This window comes from Capsicum annuum, chromosome 10 (assembly GCF_002878395.1).
Source record: "Capsicum annuum cultivar UCD-10X-F1 chromosome 10, UCD10Xv1.1, whole genome shotgun sequence".
Lineage (NCBI taxonomy): Eukaryota > Viridiplantae > Streptophyta > Magnoliopsida > Solanales > Solanaceae > Capsicum > Capsicum annuum.
In genome coordinates, this window is record NC_061120.1 from 218,033,496 (window position 1) to 218,050,687 (window position 17,192).

Consider the following 17,192-nt stretch of genomic DNA (forward strand, 5'->3'; position numbering starts at 1 on the left):
TTGATCCTGGATTTGCTCGTCTCCAAGTATGACAAATCTGGTGGAATGAATAAGGCCATTGAATACGATAACTTCATCGAGTATGTTTCTACATTTATGCAAATCTTTCTTAGTATATCTATCTGTTTTTATCGCGCTTTGACATTTGTGCTTCTCTCTCCTTTGCTTGATTCAGGTGCTGCCTCACTGTTAAGGTAAGCTGCAAAATTCGTCAATTATGGTGTTTCGTGTTTATACATACATTATGGTGTTTGTTCTTACATAGGCTTGTGCTTTTTCGCAGGGGCTAACTGAGAAATTCAAGCAGGCGGATACTTCACGTTCAGGCTCGGTTATGTTCACTTATGAGTCCTTCTTGCTGACCGTTTTGCCTTTCCTCATCGCTTAAACGCATGTAAAACAGCAACATACCCGGTGTAATTCTATGGAATCGCGTAGCGGCATGTGAATTTTACAATTGCAAGTGGTGGTGTTATGATTTTCCAGCTTTGATTCCATTTATTTCAGTAGAGATATGTTTGCTTTTGTTGGTTTTGTAATACAATTTTCAGGATGCTCAAGTAAAATCACTTGTCTATCAGTTTGTTTGGTTTTGGAGGTTATGGTTTGACATATCAGCTATTAGTTTGAAGAATTGCCAAATCGTTATCTATTAAAATGTTTTTGATTGATTAGATTATCGGGTTAACCATAAAGGTTAGAGGTGAACTTTTTTTTTTTAGTTTTATTAAATTGAATATTATCTACCAATTTAGAATTAGTATTAAAGATGTGACGCACAATATTAGGAAGATTAATTGCAAATATAAAATAGCAAGCATAACATTTGATATAAAAGAAACTAATTAATTTTATATTATTTGCATAATAAATCTATGAGATTTATCATCAATTATTGTTACGAATAACTCAATAAAAAATAAAATCAAAACTATTAAATTAATATATTTTTTTATTCGGATTACCGGTTCGATTCGGTAGAGCGATATTTGGATTTGCAAAATCCGCGGTCGAAGTACATAAGTGGCAACCGCGTAAATAACACCAAATTCCAGGACTTTTTATTAATACTAATAACTATATATAAACCGTCACCTTATACAAACTGTCTTTTCCATTTTTCTCTCTCTACCTTTACAATGTCCGGTTACCCGCACAACAACGTTCCCGGTTACGGTTACGGCCAGCCGCCGCCGCCGTCTTCTCAGCCGTACTCCTCCGCCCCTTACGGAGCTCCTCCACCGTCATCTCAGCCTCACTCCTCCGCTCCCTACGGTGCTCCACCGCCGTCATCTCAACCGCACTCCTCCGCTCCCTACGGCGCTCCGACGCCGTCATCTCAACCGCACTCCGCTCCATACGGCGGTCCTCCACCGCCTTCTTCATCATCACCATACGGTGTTCCACCGCCGCAAACTTACTCACCATACGGCGCCGTTCCGTCTCCTTACGGCGATCCACATAAGCCTCCGAAGGAAAACAAACCGCAGTCTTACGGTGGCGGAGGTGCTGGTTACGCTGCCCCGCCGCCTTCAGCACCGTACGCGCCGTCACCTCCTTATGGTGCGAGTAGTAGTCCGTTTGCGTCGCTAGTGCCTTCGGCTTTTCCACCGGGCACGGATCCCAATGTAATAGCGTGCTTTCAGCTAGCGGATCAGGATGGGAGTGGGTTAATTGATGATAAGGAGCTGCAGAAGGCGCTTTCTTCGTATAATCAGAGCTTTAGCTTGAGGACTGTCCATCTCCTTATGTATCTCTTCACCAATACCAACACTAGAAAAATTGGTAATTTCACTCATTTCGTATTTAGTCCTCGTAATTGTAGCTTATTCTATGGATGCTTTTTGTGAATGTCAACTAAGTAATTGTAAGTAGAGTAAATTGCTATCATTTGATTACTAGAGTTAATCTTTGATAAATGATTACTATGAGCTGGACTTAATAGAATTTGATCAATCCTATTTTGTGTTTGTTAAGGTGGAATTAGGTGTCGTTTGGTAGTTGGTTAGAGTTATGCAGGTATTAGTAATGTACGAAATAGTTTTGATAAATGATTACTATGAGTCGGACTTGATAGAATTTGATCAATCCTATTTTGCGTGCGTGGAGTTAGATGCAAATCAAATACTGTATTAATCTTATTCGTGCATAACTTATCTCCTAACTAGCTAGCAAATGTGGTATTACTTATAAATGATCTATACCTACGTAACTAGCCTCCAAACCAACTACCAAACGGCCCCGTAATGTTTCTACTTTTGCTATCAACCATAGAAAATGAAGGAATTGATGATAAATTCCATGCTGAAAATGTTGGATTGTGTACAACTAATAATTATATGTGGTATACAATTTAAAAAGGTACTTATCATATTGTTAGAATCTTCTTTTGATTGATTTGTGAATGGAGTAGTTGAAGAAGGTCATTTGGAGTAGCCATTTGTGATAAATAGGTAATTTTGATTAATATGTGAATGGAGTGGTTGAAAAAGGTCATTAGGAATAACCCCTTGTGATAAAAAAGTAGTAATTTTTATTAATACTTCGTAGTTTTCATAAATTTAAGCTAGTGGATTGGTGGGGCCATCCTAAAGTGTATATTGTGAAGAAAGATATGACCTAGAACCAATAGGACTGGGACTTGGTATGGACGTTTCACAACCCGTGCAGCAGAAATTCTTGGATGAGTTGCTTTTTATATCCTTTTCCAGGATTATGTGGAATGGATTGAGTCTGTTGTTCCTTGGAGTTGATGACTGCCTGGCCATTTACTTCTTCTGAATTGAAGATGGAATGAACCAACGCTTCTTGTCATCTTGTTGACTTGTTTTTTTTCTTCAGAAGGTTGGTATAGGGGAAGGGACACCATGAGATTTGGTGTTTTGAGTCATCTTCTGCAGGGAAAAGTGTGAAAATACCCTGTTGGTCCATTATTGGTGCGATGCAAGGTGAGGTATTCATATAAAAAGAAAAAACATTATTTTTCAGCAAGGAGATCTTGTGCAAAGCAGATTAGAAGTTTCTAAGGCTTATAGAAGTGTGTTCTCAAGTTGGCAATTGAGGATTATCTTGCTTAATATAACACTGTCTATCAGTTCTTTTCAGAAGGAGCTAAAGCAAGCCCATGACAGTATGGAGATAGCGACCGAGCTTCCATTTGTACTTCTCGATTTTCCCCTCTCTTCCTTTCTCCCTTCGTTTCTGGAGTAAGAATCTCAGTTGAGCCATCAGGGTGGCAAAACATAGCTGCCTACAAAACATGCAACTTTGTAAATTGCTTTTTCTACTTGGAAATTTTAGTTTCAGCATTTGGTAGTAAATGATTGTGTGCTAATATGTGCTCCTGACTTTCTTTTTCCCTCTATGTTTTTTCAAGAGGAAAGACGAAAGCAGACTAATGTCAATTTTATCTTCCTATTCCTTTCTTCTATTTGCTCTTCCAAATGTTATTGCTCTTCTTAGTGAATGAAAAGTATCATTTAATGATGTTAATCGAATTTTTGAAGAATTTCTTTGTTGATAATAGATATTTTCCTTTTTTATCTTCTACCTGTTGATCTATTTCTGTCCTTGGAAACAGGTCCCAAAGAGTTCACATCTGTCTTTTACAGTCTTCAAGAATGGAGGGTAAGTTAAAGAATTCACTTCGCCTTTGCCCTTCATTGTGTTTCCCATTTTGGCTCAGAAAAAAAAGTTCTCCCTTTCTATGCAAGTTGATTGGAACTTCCTCTGTATGCAGGGAATTTTCGAGAGGTTTGACAGGGATAGGAGTGGAAAAATTGATTCATCTGAATTGAGGGACGCCTTACATAGCCTGGGATATGCTGTATCACATTCTATCCTGGACTTGCTGGTTTCTAAGTTTGACAAAACCGGTGGAAAGAATAAGGCCATTGAATATGATAACTTCATCGAGTATGTTTCTGCGTGATGCAAATCTTTCTTCTTATTGTTCTAGTAATATCTCTATATCTCCTCTTTCATTCTATGCTTTGCTAATTTTTTTACGTTTTGTGCTTTTGTTTTCTTTGCTTGATTCAGGTGCTGTCTCACTGTTAAAGTAAGTTCTACAGTATCTTCATCTGGTCTAGCTGTATCCAACCATTCTATATATTCATTTAGGCGTTTGTTCTAACATACACCGGCATTTCTTCTGCAGGGGCTAACTGAGAAATTCAAGGAGAAGGATACTTCATATTCAGGCTCGGCTACATTCAGCTACGAGTCCTTCATGCTGACCGTTTTGCCTTTCCTGATCGCATAAAGACATGTAAATTCTACTATTAGGGGTGGTCTTGCTATGACTTTCCAGCTTCGATTCCATTTGTTTTCAGGAGATATATGTTTGCTTCTGTTGGTTTTGTAAGACAATCCTTAGGGTGAAGTTTAATCACTTTCGTGTAGAAACCAGTGTGTTTAACAGCAGTTACTGGGATATATCAAACTTAATCATGTGTTTTGTGTTTCTTTTGATGTGTTCGTTTGTTCAAACATACTGTTGACAACTTAGACTGCTCTTCGAAAATTAAAATGAGGTTTACTGAAAAAAGTTTTTTGTAAGGGTCATTTGTCATTTTCTTTTTAAGTGTCATATTATTGTTGGCTAAACAGACATTACTTGGTGAATCATTCACCAGAAACTTTACAATCGGTTGATCTCGATATCTCCAAGTTGTGTAACCATTTGCTTTTGTTTAAATTGTTGGGTTGAGATGTGTATTTTCTGTTGTATGACAAGGTTAGTTCCTTATATTCACTACCAAAGATTACGATGGTAGTCTTTTCAAAAGTATGAGATTTATTGGTCAAACACAAATCGTTTTTTAACAGAAGTATTTTTTAAAAAAGCACTTTTAAAATAAATTAATTTTAAAATAAATTAATTTTAGAAGATTGACAAACGGTGGGTAAGCATTCGCTTCTAAAAGAATTTGAACTAATTGTGCCATAGTTGAGCGTTTTTATCTAATCACTACATAGACACAACACAATGTCTCACTCTCAGAGGTGACCCTTGAGTTCAGTTGCTTTTGGTTTAATATGGTATCAATAGCAATAGTCGTTTTTTCAATTTATCGGTCTTTGATTATAAGTTCTCTTGACCAAGACCTATAGGAACATGCTATTTACAACTTTTAAACCTGTTTGCATAGGCTCGTGTACTGATTTACGTTCAATAATCCCAGAGGCTAATGATTGTGATTTCGGTATTTGTTTGTATAATTAAAATCCCGAACAATCCTACCAAGCTTTACTGAAATGATCGATGATGCTGGTTGTGTGATAAAAGTTGTCTATCAAGTTATAGTTAATTGGCGATTATAATAAATAGTGTAATGATAAAAATTTACATTCATAATAAATTTTAAGATTTTGTAGAAAAAATAATAATTAAGACGTATTTTAAAAAGTCTAAGATATATTACAAATTACTAATCACATAAAATACGAAACCTTAACCTCAAAGTGAAAATAAGCAATATCAAAGTGAATTTCTCTCGCCGTAAGAGCATAAGTTGTTGGGAGGTGATTCTCCCATTGGTAAACTTGGGATTAAAGCCAGTTTATGTCTTCCGCTGAGCCATGAGCTCGTCGCATGAGGTTTTTCTAGTACGCTTTACATCCAGTGGTGGAACCAGGATTTTCACCAAGGGGGTCACAAGTGAACATACGAACTAATCGAAGGGGATTCAACATCTACCATATATACATAAAAAATAATTTTAATCATGTTTATATAGTATAATTTTCCGTCGAATAAATTAAGTGTAGCTCCTCCACTATTTACATCTATCGTATAGTTTGCGAGCTATTACACAACAAGCAGATTACCACAGAATACTTCACCCGGAAGAGCGAAAGCTGTGGCATAAGCTGCAGATTTCTTTGGGGTTCAAAAAGTGAATTTCTTTTACTTATCTACACGTTGGTGATAGCAAAAATTACTCGATACTTGGCCATTTGGCCATAAAATTTTTTTCCTTTTTTTGGGAAAAAATTTTTGGAATTGAAAATTATGGTGTTTGGCCATGAAAATTTGGAAAATAATTTCAAAAAAAATTTCTGAAAAGAAAAACAGGTTTTTGTTGTTTTCACAATTTTCCAACTCCAATTCCAACTTTTATTATTATTACATATAACCTCAATCTTTTAAATTTTTACGTAAAACTCTCCTTATAACATTACTTTTTTAATATTACGTATCTGGCAGTTTTAAAGAATAAGATAATTATAATTTCAAACTTAATCCTAATTAATATATATCTCTTTTTCTCTCTCATCATTATTTTTATTCTTTATTTAATTTTCTCCCTTATTTAAGACATTATTTTACTGTTAATTTATATTTATACCCAAAAATATATAAAGTATTATATTTATACCCATAAATATATAAAGTATTATATTTATAATAGAAATATACAAAGTATATTATATATAAAATTTATACCATGTATATATCATATACACATATATAAATATACAAAGTATTAAGAAACATACTAAGCATATTTATAATATAAATATACAAAGTATGTTATATATGAAGTTTATACCATATATATACCATATACATACATAAATAAAAATATAAAGTATAAAGAAACATACTAAGCATATTTATATATTTATGGTATATGATATAATATACCATAAAAATGCAAAACATGTTTTACATAGAAATAATTTATTCACACGCAGTAAAATCTTTCATGTATAAGAAAATTAAAGAAATAAATTAGCGGCACCCTAAAATTTAATAACAACTCATCATTTCTTATTTTTTAAGAACGGAAAATGAAGGAAATAAATTAAATAAATTCCTAAAAAAATAATTTGTTTGAAAGATAATATTTGTTACCTAAAAAACAGAAAGCAGTAATCTGTTAATATAACATCCATATTTAAAATTTTTAAATATGAGAAAACGGCTATTAATGTAAATATTATATATGTCATAATTGAAATTCATTAAATATGACCATGTATATGTAATTATTTTTATAATAGTGACTAATTGTGTTCTTTTTTCATTAGTAGGTAAATTTTAGTTGAGTGATTTTGATAGTAGGTAAATTTTAGTTGGGTGATTTTGATAGTTTGTAAAAGTTAGGACATAAAATCATATTTTAAAAAAATAATTCAAAAGTAAAAAAAAAAATCAAAAAAAACATGGTCAAACGCAACTCCAACTGCAATTTCAACTCCAACTTAAAAAAATTTTGTTTTCATGGCCAAACGGCTACTTATATTATAAGATGGCAAGACTGCTATAATTTTTTTCACTTTTTTTTCAAAATAAAAATATTAAACAAAAACAATAAATGCATAATATTTAGTTAGGATAAAATACATGTGATAACTATTTTTAGATTATTTATTTTGAGTGTTGTTTTTATTCCACATTAAGAATTACATAATTAATTCAGAAATAACTAATCCTGAAATAACTTGTTTCCAACGAAACAAGTGGGCATTTGGTGTGAGATATAAAGAATAAATAGTCATGAGATAAAATGAGGGATTATTTTATTCCATATTTGGTTGGAGGTTTTAGTTAGTACCGTAATTATTTATCTCACTATTTACACCATAATTTCAAAATTAATTATTTCGGGATAACTCTTTCCAATGTATGAGGTATAAGGGATAAATAGTCTCGAAATAAAATGAAGGATTATTTTATCCTAGATTTGATTTGGAGTAATAGTTAGTATCAAGATTACTTATTCTACCATTTACACCATAGTGAATAGTGATGAAATAAGTTATCCCATTCATATGATGGGATAACTAATCCCGAATTATCTGAGAATAATTAATCTCGAGATTGAACATCCCGGGATAATTCTTTCCAACCAAACGACCCCTAAAAAGTAAGATTCCTATTCCTATCCTATTTAGGTTGGGTAAATCTAACAATTATAAAACTTCAAGGGTGTCTTTCAACAATATCTATTTTCCCCAAACGAAAAAACAAAACCCTAACTTTCTTCTACAAGATTTAACTTCCCCTCTTTCTCTGTTCAGCGGCGAAAGCTCAAAGCAAAAAGAATGGCGGCGAAGTACGATTTGACGCCACGTGTAGCGCCGCAATTGGACAGGCATTTGGTATTCCCGTTGTTAGAGTTTTTACAAGAGAGGACATTGTATCCAGATGAAGATATATTGAAGGCGAAGATAGAGCTGCTTAATCATACTAATATGGTTGATTATGCTATGGATATTCATAAATCTCTTTATCATACTGATGATGTTCCTCAAGGTATTTTTTTTTTTTTTTTGCTTTCGTTTCGATGTGTGTTTATTGTGTTTTGATTATCGTACTCTTTCTGGTAGACTAAAAATAGCTCAATAGCGTTATGCTGGTTTGTTCTTTTTTATTTTGATTAATTTCGCGTGATTCAAATTTGTGAATGGGAATTGATTTGTTTGTTTGTTTGTTAAGCTTAATATTTATGCTCTTTTAGTAAAAAGGATTGTTTCTTTTTTGGGTGGGTGGGTTAATTTTGATGGATATGGTATGTTTATATGGGTTGGTATATTTGTGAATGGCAATTGATTTGTTTCTTTTGCTAATCTTAATATTTGTGCTTTTTTAGCAAAAGGGGTTCTTTTTTGTTGTGTGTTGGGGGTAGGGGTGTACTTGTGCTATTTTAGCAAAAAGGATTTTTTTTGGGGTGGGTGGGTTAATTTTGATGGATATGGTCTTATGTTTATATGGGTTGATGTATTTGTGAATGGCAATTGATATGTTTTTTTGCTAATGTTGATATTTGTGCTCTTTTAGCAGAAGGGGTTCTGTTTTGTTGTGTGTTGGGGGTAGGGGTGTACTTGTGCTATTTTAGCAAATGTAGTTCTTTTTCTTTTGTGTGTGTGTTTGTTGGGTGTGGGGGGTTTGTAAATTTGATGGTCCCAGTGTTGCTTCGTATTGATGTGTGTTTAAATGGGTTGCTGTATTGGTGATTGCGAATTGATTTGTTTCCTTACTAATCTTTATGTTTATTAGCAAAAGGGTACCTTTTTTGTGGTGGTTGTGTGTGTTGGGGTGGGGTGGGGTTAATTTTGATGGATATGGTCTCTGGAAGTTGTCCCGATGTGATATCTGTATATAGTTGAGGTGTAAGAATAACAATCTGGAAACTTATAAGTGCCCTTTTTAAAACAAAAGGTAGGTTGGGGGTGTAATTTTGATCAGTGTGGTCTCTAGAGCTTTTTCCGAGGTTGTCCCGAGGGGACATTAGTTGAGCTATAGGAGTATCAATATGGAGAATTAGCAGGGCCCTTTTTTAGCATAAAGTTTTTTTTTTTTTTTTTTGGTGTCGGGTGGGCGGAGGTGTTGTAATTTTGATCAGCGTGGTCTCTCTAGAGTTTTTTTTAATTATTGTCCTGAGAGGAGGATATCTGTATAGTTGAGGTATAGGAGTAGCAACCTGGAAACTTTTTTCTCTTCATATCGGTGTATGTTTGTATGGGTTCGCGTATTGGTGATTTGTTTCTTTTCTTGATACTTGCCCCTTTTTAACCAATGGGGTTCTTTTTTTCTTCTTTTTTTTTTTTTTTCCGTTTGTGGTGGGGGGGGGGGGGGATTATAGATTTTGATGGATATGGTCTTTAGAAGATGTTTAGGAGCTGTCCCGAGGGGATATCTGTTAGTTAAGGTATAAGAGTAACAATCTGTAGAACCCAGGTTTTAAATCCCAGCATTGGTGGCAATTTGCATGGAGTAGATGTGATTGTGGACTGTAGTAGGCTGCTATGTTGTTCAGACTCTTTAAAAATGACCACGGTTGTGTGTCATATCATTCAGAAGTAGTGCATTTTTAGAGTTTCGAGGGGTGCATTATCAGCTTTAGAGAGTATGAGCAACATTGATAGGCTGTTTGTTAGATTAGTAAGTTGGGATCAAGCTACCTCTGACACCATTCTCATAAAAATAGTAATTTCTGATTTTCTGCTAGGTCTTGTTTGACCCTTTTTCTGCAGCTATTAGGTGTTTTTGCTAGTAGAGTATCTTTGGTTTGTTGTTCTTTTGAGTTGTTTAGTCATTTTTGCTAAAGTCTTCTCGTTTCTTGCTATTTTGTTTGTGCTTTGGTAGGGGAGTTAATTTTGATGTTGTCGTCTGGGTTATCTATTTGAGCTATACAGTTTATATATGCAATCTATGGAGATTAAAACCTAGTTTTCTTGGTGCACTTAGATTAGATAAGATTTTTGTACACGTATTGGTACCCAGTTTCACCATTTCCCACTTGTCTTTGGGGATTCATCGGTTATTAAAAACATTAATTTGAGCAAAAGTTATTTTGGGAGTTCCCTTACATTTTTTATTCTGCACTGTGTCTCAATGATAGATGTTTGATTATTCAGAAATGATGGAGAGGAGAGCTGAGGTTGTGGCAAGGTTGAAAGCACTTGAGGAAGCTGCAGCACCATTGATTACTTTTTTGCAGAATGCCAGTGCTGTCCAGGAGTTGAGAGCTGACAAACAGCACAATCTTCAGTTGCTCCAGGAGCGCTACCAGGTGCGTGGGTCTAGTCTGGTTTACATAACATAAAGTTAGTTCGTTTTGGTACTTTTGTTATGTAAGATACTTGCCGAAGTTGTGTTCTCTAGCAAATTTTGTGAATGTGTTTTTCTATTTGCTTAGCGATGTAATGTTCAATGTATTTTGATCTAAGAAGAAGCTCCCTGTTTGTTCTGCTAAATAATTGCCTTGTATGAACCTGTGCAGATTGGTCCAGACCAGATAGAGGCATTGTATCAATATGCCAAATTTCAGTTTGAATGTGGAAACTACTCTGGTGCTGCTGATTATCTTTACCAGTATCGAGCCTTGTGTACAAATAGTGACAGGAGCGTCAGTGCATTGTGGGGAAAGCTTGCTGCAGAGATACTAATGCAGAATTGGGATATTGCACTTGAGGAACTCAACCGCTTGAAGGAAATTATTGACTCAAAGGTATATGCTTATGTTGTCTGTTTGTTTGAGTTGGTCTTACAACTTGAGTATCTAGTAGGAAAAATTGAATGATGCTCTGGTTTTGTTACTAAGTGTACTAAGAGTGCCCCCTGTCTTGCAGAGTTTCGCAACTCCATTGAATCAAGTTCAGAATCGAATATGGCTAATGCATTGGAGTCTATTCATCTTCTTCAACCATGACAATGGCAGAACACAGATCATTGACCTTTTTAATCAGGACAAGTATGCCAGCTGTACTTTAGGTGCTATTGCTTGTAGATGATTAGTTTTGTTTGCTGCTTCATGTTGGCTTTCCCCATCTTGTTTCAGCTAGATATATACTATCATTTAAGGTGATGATGTTGAGGAAGTATTTTACGGAAGTTCGGATTACCTAGTTCTTTCCCTTGGTGAGAAGAAACGGGAGCCCTTAAACCTAAATGAAAAAGAAGGAAAACACAATCTTGGAGAGTCAGAAACAAATAGTAGTATTTTGTGTTGCATACCGCAGAATTATGTTATTATCTTTTTTTCTTTTTTTTTTTCAAAACGTTTGAAATATATGCTGCTTTTCTATTATGGCAGGGAAGCATATATTAAGAGACGACATTTCTTCTTGATTCTTCTTGATTGAAGTAGCTGTTATTTTTTCTTTTGTACCTTTGAGCTTTCTAAATCATGGAGTCCTGCAGGTACTTGAATGCCATTCAAACAAGTGCTCCCCACTTGCTGCGATACTTGGCAACTGCATTTATTGTCAACAAGCGGAGAAGACCTCAGTTTAAGGAATTTATAAAGGTTATTCAGCAGGAGCAATATTTTTGCAATGATCCCATCACAGAGTTTTTGGCATGCATTTATGTCAACTATGATTTTGATGGAGCACAGCAAAAGATGAAGGAATGTGAAGAGGTAAGCTTTCTTTATCTGCTCTGATGCATGTTTAAATCATATTTTTATGATTTCGTTTCCTTGTATATCAGAAGTAGGAACTAAACTTTGCTGTAATTGGCTTTATGATGATATATGAAGTGAGGAATGTGTTTTGAAATGAAAGGGGAAGGACTCTTCTTTGCAAATAGTTCCAAGTTTTGTATAACTTGGACATACTAGTTTCTGATACTCGTAGCCATGTATGTTTAGTATAGCCACTGTGCTTGTCCTGTTAAATGCAGCTGTTTCCCCCCCTTTTTAACACGGACACTACATGCAGGTAATATTGAATGACCCGTTCCTTGGAAAAAGAGCCGAAGAGGGCAGTTTCTCTGTGCCATTGAGGGATGAATTCCTTGAAAATGCTCGCCTTTTTATTTCCGAGACCTACTGCCGCATTCACCAACGCATTGACATGGGGTATGTAGCTATGCTTCAAAGTCACTTTCTAGATCTATCTGGAATTCCTTGCCCACCCCCCTTTGCCCCTAGTTTTTTTTGATATTATCTATACCCCTTTTGTTACCCATTGAAGGGATGTTGTTGGGTAGTTGCTTAGGAATGGCAAGTTGTGCCCATTTAATCACCATTTTTGTTTCATTTCATATATGGCAGGGTTCTGGCTGAGAAACTAAACTTGAACTATGAGGATGCAGAGCGATGGATGGTGAATCTTATTAGGACCTCAAAGCTTGATGCTAAGATCGACACCGAGACCGGGACAGTTATAATGGAACCAAATCAGCCGAATGTGTAAGTTGAATGCACCTTATCGAAAAGTTTTCAATGCAAATTTGTTTTGACCCATTTTAGAATACATCTGATGTCACGAGCATTGTCTTGTTCAGGTATGAGCAGCTGATCGATCACACCAAGGCCCTTTCTGGACGCACTTACAAATTAGTCAGCCAGCTTCTTGAACACGCACAAACACAAGCTGCTCGATAGTTTTGTCGAGGAAGTTAAAGATAGTCTCAGTTTCGCATTGCTACCGTGTCTGATTAACCTTTCTATTCAAGAATGTTTTCTATTTTTATAATGCCTGAATTACCCTTGGAGGAACATTTCGAGATTCATGATGAATTAATTGTCTTTTCGTCTCACCATTCTTCTTTACCTTGCTATATCTCCATTGGAAATGAACCACCTCTGTATTTGTATACTTGTTTTGCCTGGGAGAAAGATGTTTTTGGCCTTGTTAGACACCGTTCACTCACTCGATTAAACATGTCTTTACCTGTGAGTTGTGACCACTTGATCCCTGTTTCTGGTGTTTGTAGTTGCCTTTCAATGGCTCAGTTCAATACGTGCGCTTGACAAGGCGGTGCAGGCAAACTAGCTGAGCTATTTATGCCTCTGTTGCGCCGCTTTTTGTATATTCTATGCAGAAGGGAAGAAAGAAAAAAATTAAGCATGGATTTGCTCGAACTCAGTAGCTTTAGTTCAAATTTTATTCAGAAATCACTAATAAATGTGTACAAAATTTAAATTCAGAATCCAACTACTAACACTTGATGTCTCTATCTTAGAGTTTCATATTCTACCTTAGTTTGCATGAAATTAATGAAATATCTAAAACAAACTGCATCTCATTTTGTTATAGCAATCTACAACCTGATAGAACAGAAATAACGATAAAACTCTTAAGAATGTACACTTGTTTATCACCATAAAATGTCACCTAATACCCAGATTTTCATAACATAAAGTATAGGGATGATAGTGGGGCGGGGCGGGACTTAAACCTCAAAATTAACCTGCCCCGCCTGCTTAAGAATGTACATTTGTCCATTGACGCTAAAGTTTCGGCTATGCATGGGATCCAGGGAAAGGCCGGATCATAAGAATCTATTGTATGCAGCCCTTATACTTTGGAGCAGGATGTTATTGTTGTTCACAGGCTGCTGCCCTTCTGAAAATCCTCTGGCCTGGAGCAAGTATAGCCAAAGGATCATACATGGATTTCCTCCTGGCAAAAAGTTCCCATTGAGGACCAAAATGATGTTTCCACTCTTCTTGAGTCTTGTGATTTGGTAAATACTGTTTCATTCCATTACGCCTTTTTTCACAAAAACTTAGTATCCTCTTGTTCTGATCTACAATATGTTCTAGTCCATCTTTTCCTGTTGATGATGGTGTGGCAGAAGATAGGAATGCGATGAGGTAAAAAAAGTCTTCATCAGGTGTAACCATCGATGTTCCTTTCCTCCACCTGAAATATAGATATCGAGATTATTGTAACGATCTTGCATATTGTTAGGAGATTTGTTAGTTGCGAAGAATTTAGTACTTTGATTTGTTGACAGGGTAGATGAGTATAGGACCATTGCTTGTATCAGTAAGAATCTTCCCAAAAACTTCTTGTGCAAATTCAAGAATCCTGCTTTTTGGTATTAGAAGATTTAGCCATGGATGAGGAACATCCCACAATCCTTTTTCTTGTAGTTTCATCTCGGAGACATGCACTCTATCGAGGAATTCAACGTAAGAAACTTCTGATAGGAACACCGTGGATTGGATATAATTCAACTTTGATAAGAGGATATCAATGTTCTGTAGTATAGAAAACAATGTCAATGTTTGCTGTTATCAAATCCTGGAAAGTTTACTGACTGTGAAGTATTTCACTTCGAGTGAAGAGTCAAAAACATGCCTAAAAGTATCTGAGTTTCATACTGAACTATTAGGTGTGGAAGTTCCCTACCTGAACTATCAGCGACTATTTATCAAAATGCACCTCGACGACAAGTGTTTCACTTTTCCTACCTGAACGATAGCGATGTTTCAGGTAGGAAACTCACACACCTGATAGTTGAGATGTGTGCTGATAACTAGTTGATGATAGTTCAGGTAGGAAACCCTCACACCTAGTTCAGGTATGAAACTCAAAAATCTGGTACTTCTAACATTTTTACCTTATCAGTACTATCGGTGTCTTCTGGATTGAAGTATTTGGCAACTTCTAGGCAGAATAAAACTCTACCTGCTGAACTGAAATTGCTAGCTAGAAGTGGATCTTTAGGATGGAAAGTAGACCTCCAGTTATTCAATAATCCAGGGTTATTAATAATGACAAATCCTTCAATATAATCAAATGTATCTTGAGATGAGATCAAGTCCTCTTGATCATTTGAAAATGTAGCAAAATCTGAATACAACACTCTGATCCACTTGACCTGACAAGAAAATAATTTTAGCAATGTTGAATGAGCTTACTTTTTCTTTCTTTTTGATTCTAAAGTAATGGCCAACTACATTTACGGCGCCTCAAAGGTGGCTCCAGGTTTCATTTCGACACCTCAATTAAGGCTAGTACCTGTTGAACGCTCCAATCTCAGATAAGTCACACGAGGGATGAGGTTGTAGTGCTCAATAGGTACTGACATTAGTTGATATGTCGAAATGAGATCTGGCACCAACTTTGACAGGCCTGTCGTAGTGGTGGAGCCACATGTACTTAAAGGGCGTCAACTGACCCTCCTTCGTTGGAAAATTACACTATATTATTTGTTTTATGTAGTATTACATATTAACATCCCTTCGCTGCTTCGTGGATTTACTTCTTTATGTTCCCCCCCCCCCCCCCCCCCTCCCCAGTGAACATTCAGCTCGCCATGCCCGTTTGAGAGTTCAAGGATACCTGCTTTGGTGCTGTTTCAAGAGCAATTCTTGCTCTGGTAATAATACCAAACTGCCCTAGTCCTCCTAAAACACCATGGAACAAGTCTGCATTTTGCTCCTCTGAACAAGTAATCACCTCTCCTTTACCTACATGTAGAAATGTTAGTTACTACCATTGGACAAATAATATGTTCAGACCAATATAAGCATTTGGATTATAATCACACCGGATGCGTAGATAGGGCAAAAAGTGCTTATAAACTAGTTTGACCAACTTATAAGCTTTATCCAGATACCCTCTAAGACGGTTGTGCACGAACGTACCAGTGACAACCTCGAGTTGGTAGACATTATTGATCTGCGGTCCGTGCTTGAAAGCTTGTCCACTGATTCCCGCATTAGACAAAGTACCACCAACTGTGAGGTGAAGATAATCAGTCCAAGATTTAGGAGCAAGCCCAAGTTTAAGACTTTCATGCAAGATATTTATCCAAAGCTCTCCAGCAGAAACATCAACATAAGACAATTCCTCAATGTTGAACTTCATTGCTGGTTCTTGAAGTGATTCCATATTAATCACTAGTCCTTGATAAGCTTGAGCTTGGCCTTCTAAAGAATGGCCATGGCCTCTAGCAGCAACAGTTAAGTCTGTTATAGCACCGATTTCGAAGACATGTTTTATGGTGGAAGAGATATCAAGAACTGATTTTGGATATAAAATTGCTAATGGAAAGAAGTGGCATCTATTGCCAAAGTCTTTGGCTGCATAATTTAGTTCTTCAAAACTAAGGTACCCTTCAAGTTTTAACTGCTTCAATGATGGTGAGAAACTTGAAGGGGTGGCAAAATGTTGATTACAACAGATGTTATTTCTATTGATTGAACAAATGCAGAATATGAATATAAGCAATTTTAGGAGTATATGCTTTTGTTGAAATAAAAATTGGGTTGGTGACTTCATTTTTCCAATATATGTATTGAGTGAAAAAGGTTGTTGAGGGAACAAAGGGAAGGTTGTTTGAGTGGTATCAAAAATTGGAAAGGTGGTGAAGAGAATATATAGTGATATGTCGAAGATGTCATTGTCAATGTTGGGCACTTGTTTTCCAAGGACTATCATGTTGTTGTTATTTTGCAAATGGATGCTTTGGGATATCTATGTTCAGATTTTGGCTTAACTTTTTTTTTAGATTGAAGAGGAAAGTTTCACATATTGTTACATTGTCATTGGCATACAATCTTCACCTCACGAGCTAGATTTTGAAATTGAATTACACTCAGCGTCCATTTTTCTTAGGTTGTTGTGTCCTTATATGACCTTGTACAATACTCGTCTCATGAGCTATCTAGTCTTTGCGGTTGATTTAACACCTATTAGATATTAGCACTTCCCACTATATCAAGCACGGGGTGTGCGGGGGCGAGAGTGTTCGATTGTCCTATATTGGTTGAGGTATTAAGTTGTTGTCTCCTTATACGATCTTGTACAATACTCGCCTCATGAGCTATCTTGTCTTTGAGGTCGATTTAACACCTATTATCTATTAGTACTTCCCACTATATCAAGCATGGGGTGTGCGGGGGCGAGAGTGTTCGATTGTCCTATATTGGTTGATGTATTAAGTTGTTGTCTCCTTATACGACCTTGTACAATACTCGCCTCATGAGCTATCT

The 17,192-nt window shown here is 36.0% G+C and overlaps 4 protein-coding genes across 4 annotated transcripts; 3 read left to right on the plus strand and 1 right to left on the minus strand.

Moving 5' to 3' along the window:
* LOC107843851 (calcium-binding protein CBP) lies at window positions 1–580 on the plus strand (the record flags this gene model as incomplete). The annotated part of the gene is given in 3 exon segments (XM_047397421.1): window positions 1–80; window positions 176–194; window positions 284–580. Coding segments are annotated over 3 exon segments (204 nt in total), but the record flags the coding sequence as incomplete, so codon positions are not given.
* A 513-nt stretch (window positions 581–1,093) lies between these two features.
* LOC107843852 (calcium-binding protein CBP) lies at window positions 1,094–4,465 on the plus strand. Its single transcript, XM_016688253.2, has 5 exons — window positions 1,094–1,785; window positions 3,581–3,627; window positions 3,740–3,915; window positions 4,042–4,060; window positions 4,160–4,465. The coding sequence occupies exons 1-5, from the start codon at window positions 1,140–1,142 to the stop codon at window positions 4,262–4,264; spliced, it is 993 nt and encodes a 330-aa protein (XP_016543739.2). The 5' UTR covers window positions 1,094–1,139; the 3' UTR covers window positions 4,265–4,465.
* A 3,468-nt stretch (window positions 4,466–7,933) lies between these two features.
* Window positions 7,934–13,000, plus strand: LOC107843854 (eukaryotic translation initiation factor 3 subunit E). The gene is made up of 8 exons (XM_016688255.2): window positions 7,934–8,266; window positions 10,372–10,526; window positions 10,737–10,964; window positions 11,086–11,207; window positions 11,657–11,876; window positions 12,178–12,317; window positions 12,513–12,650; window positions 12,746–13,000. The coding sequence occupies exons 1-8, from the start codon at window positions 8,056–8,058 to the stop codon at window positions 12,843–12,845; spliced, it is 1,314 nt and encodes a 437-aa protein (XP_016543741.2). The 5' UTR covers window positions 7,934–8,055; the 3' UTR covers window positions 12,846–13,000.
* Window positions 13,001–13,334: 334 nt separating this feature from the next.
* Window positions 13,335–16,531, minus strand: LOC107843853 (cytokinin dehydrogenase 1-like). Its single transcript, XM_047397420.1, has 5 exons — window positions 15,843–16,531; window positions 15,538–15,665; window positions 14,813–15,073; window positions 14,188–14,450; window positions 13,335–14,109 (listed from the first exon to the last, which is right to left on the minus strand). Exons 1-5 carry the CDS (start codon window positions 16,477–16,479, stop codon window positions 13,782–13,784), a joined length of 1,617 nt encoding a protein of 538 aa, XP_047253376.1. The 5' UTR covers window positions 16,480–16,531; the 3' UTR covers window positions 13,335–13,781.
* Between the last annotated feature and the right edge of the window lie 661 nt (window positions 16,532–17,192).

Coding starts and splice junctions, on each gene's coding strand:
- LOC107843854 (XM_016688255.2), top strand. CDS start 8,056: ATGGCGGCGAAGTACGATTTGACGCCACGTGTAGCGCCGCAATTGGAC. Junction 10,527..10,736: donor TGCTCCAGGAGCGCTACCAG/GTGCGTGGGTCT, acceptor GAACCTGTGCAG/ATTGGTCCAGACCAGATAGA. Junction 12,651..12,745: donor GAACCAAATCAGCCGAATGT/GTAAGTTGAATG, acceptor TGTCTTGTTCAG/GTATGAGCAGCTGATCGATC.
- LOC107843853 (XM_047397420.1), bottom strand. CDS start 16,479: ATGAAGTCACCAACCCAATTTTTATTTCAACAAAAGCATATACTCCTA. Junction 15,666..15,842: donor CCAACTCGAGGTTGTCACTG/GTACGTTCGTGC, acceptor TTCTACATGTAG/GTAAAGGAGAGGTGATTACT. Junction 15,074..15,537: donor TTGAAACAGCACCAAAGCAG/GTATCCTTGAAC, acceptor TTTTCTTGTCAG/GTCAAGTGGATCAGAGTGTT.
- LOC107843852 (XM_016688253.2), top strand. CDS start 1,140: ATGTCCGGTTACCCGCACAACAACGTTCCCGGTTACGGTTACGGCCAG. Junction 1,786..3,580: donor TACCAACACTAGAAAAATTG/GTAATTTCACTC, acceptor CCTTGGAAACAG/GTCCCAAAGAGTTCACATCT. Junction 3,628..3,739: donor ACAGTCTTCAAGAATGGAGG/GTAAGTTAAAGA, acceptor CTCTGTATGCAG/GGAATTTTCGAGAGGTTTGA.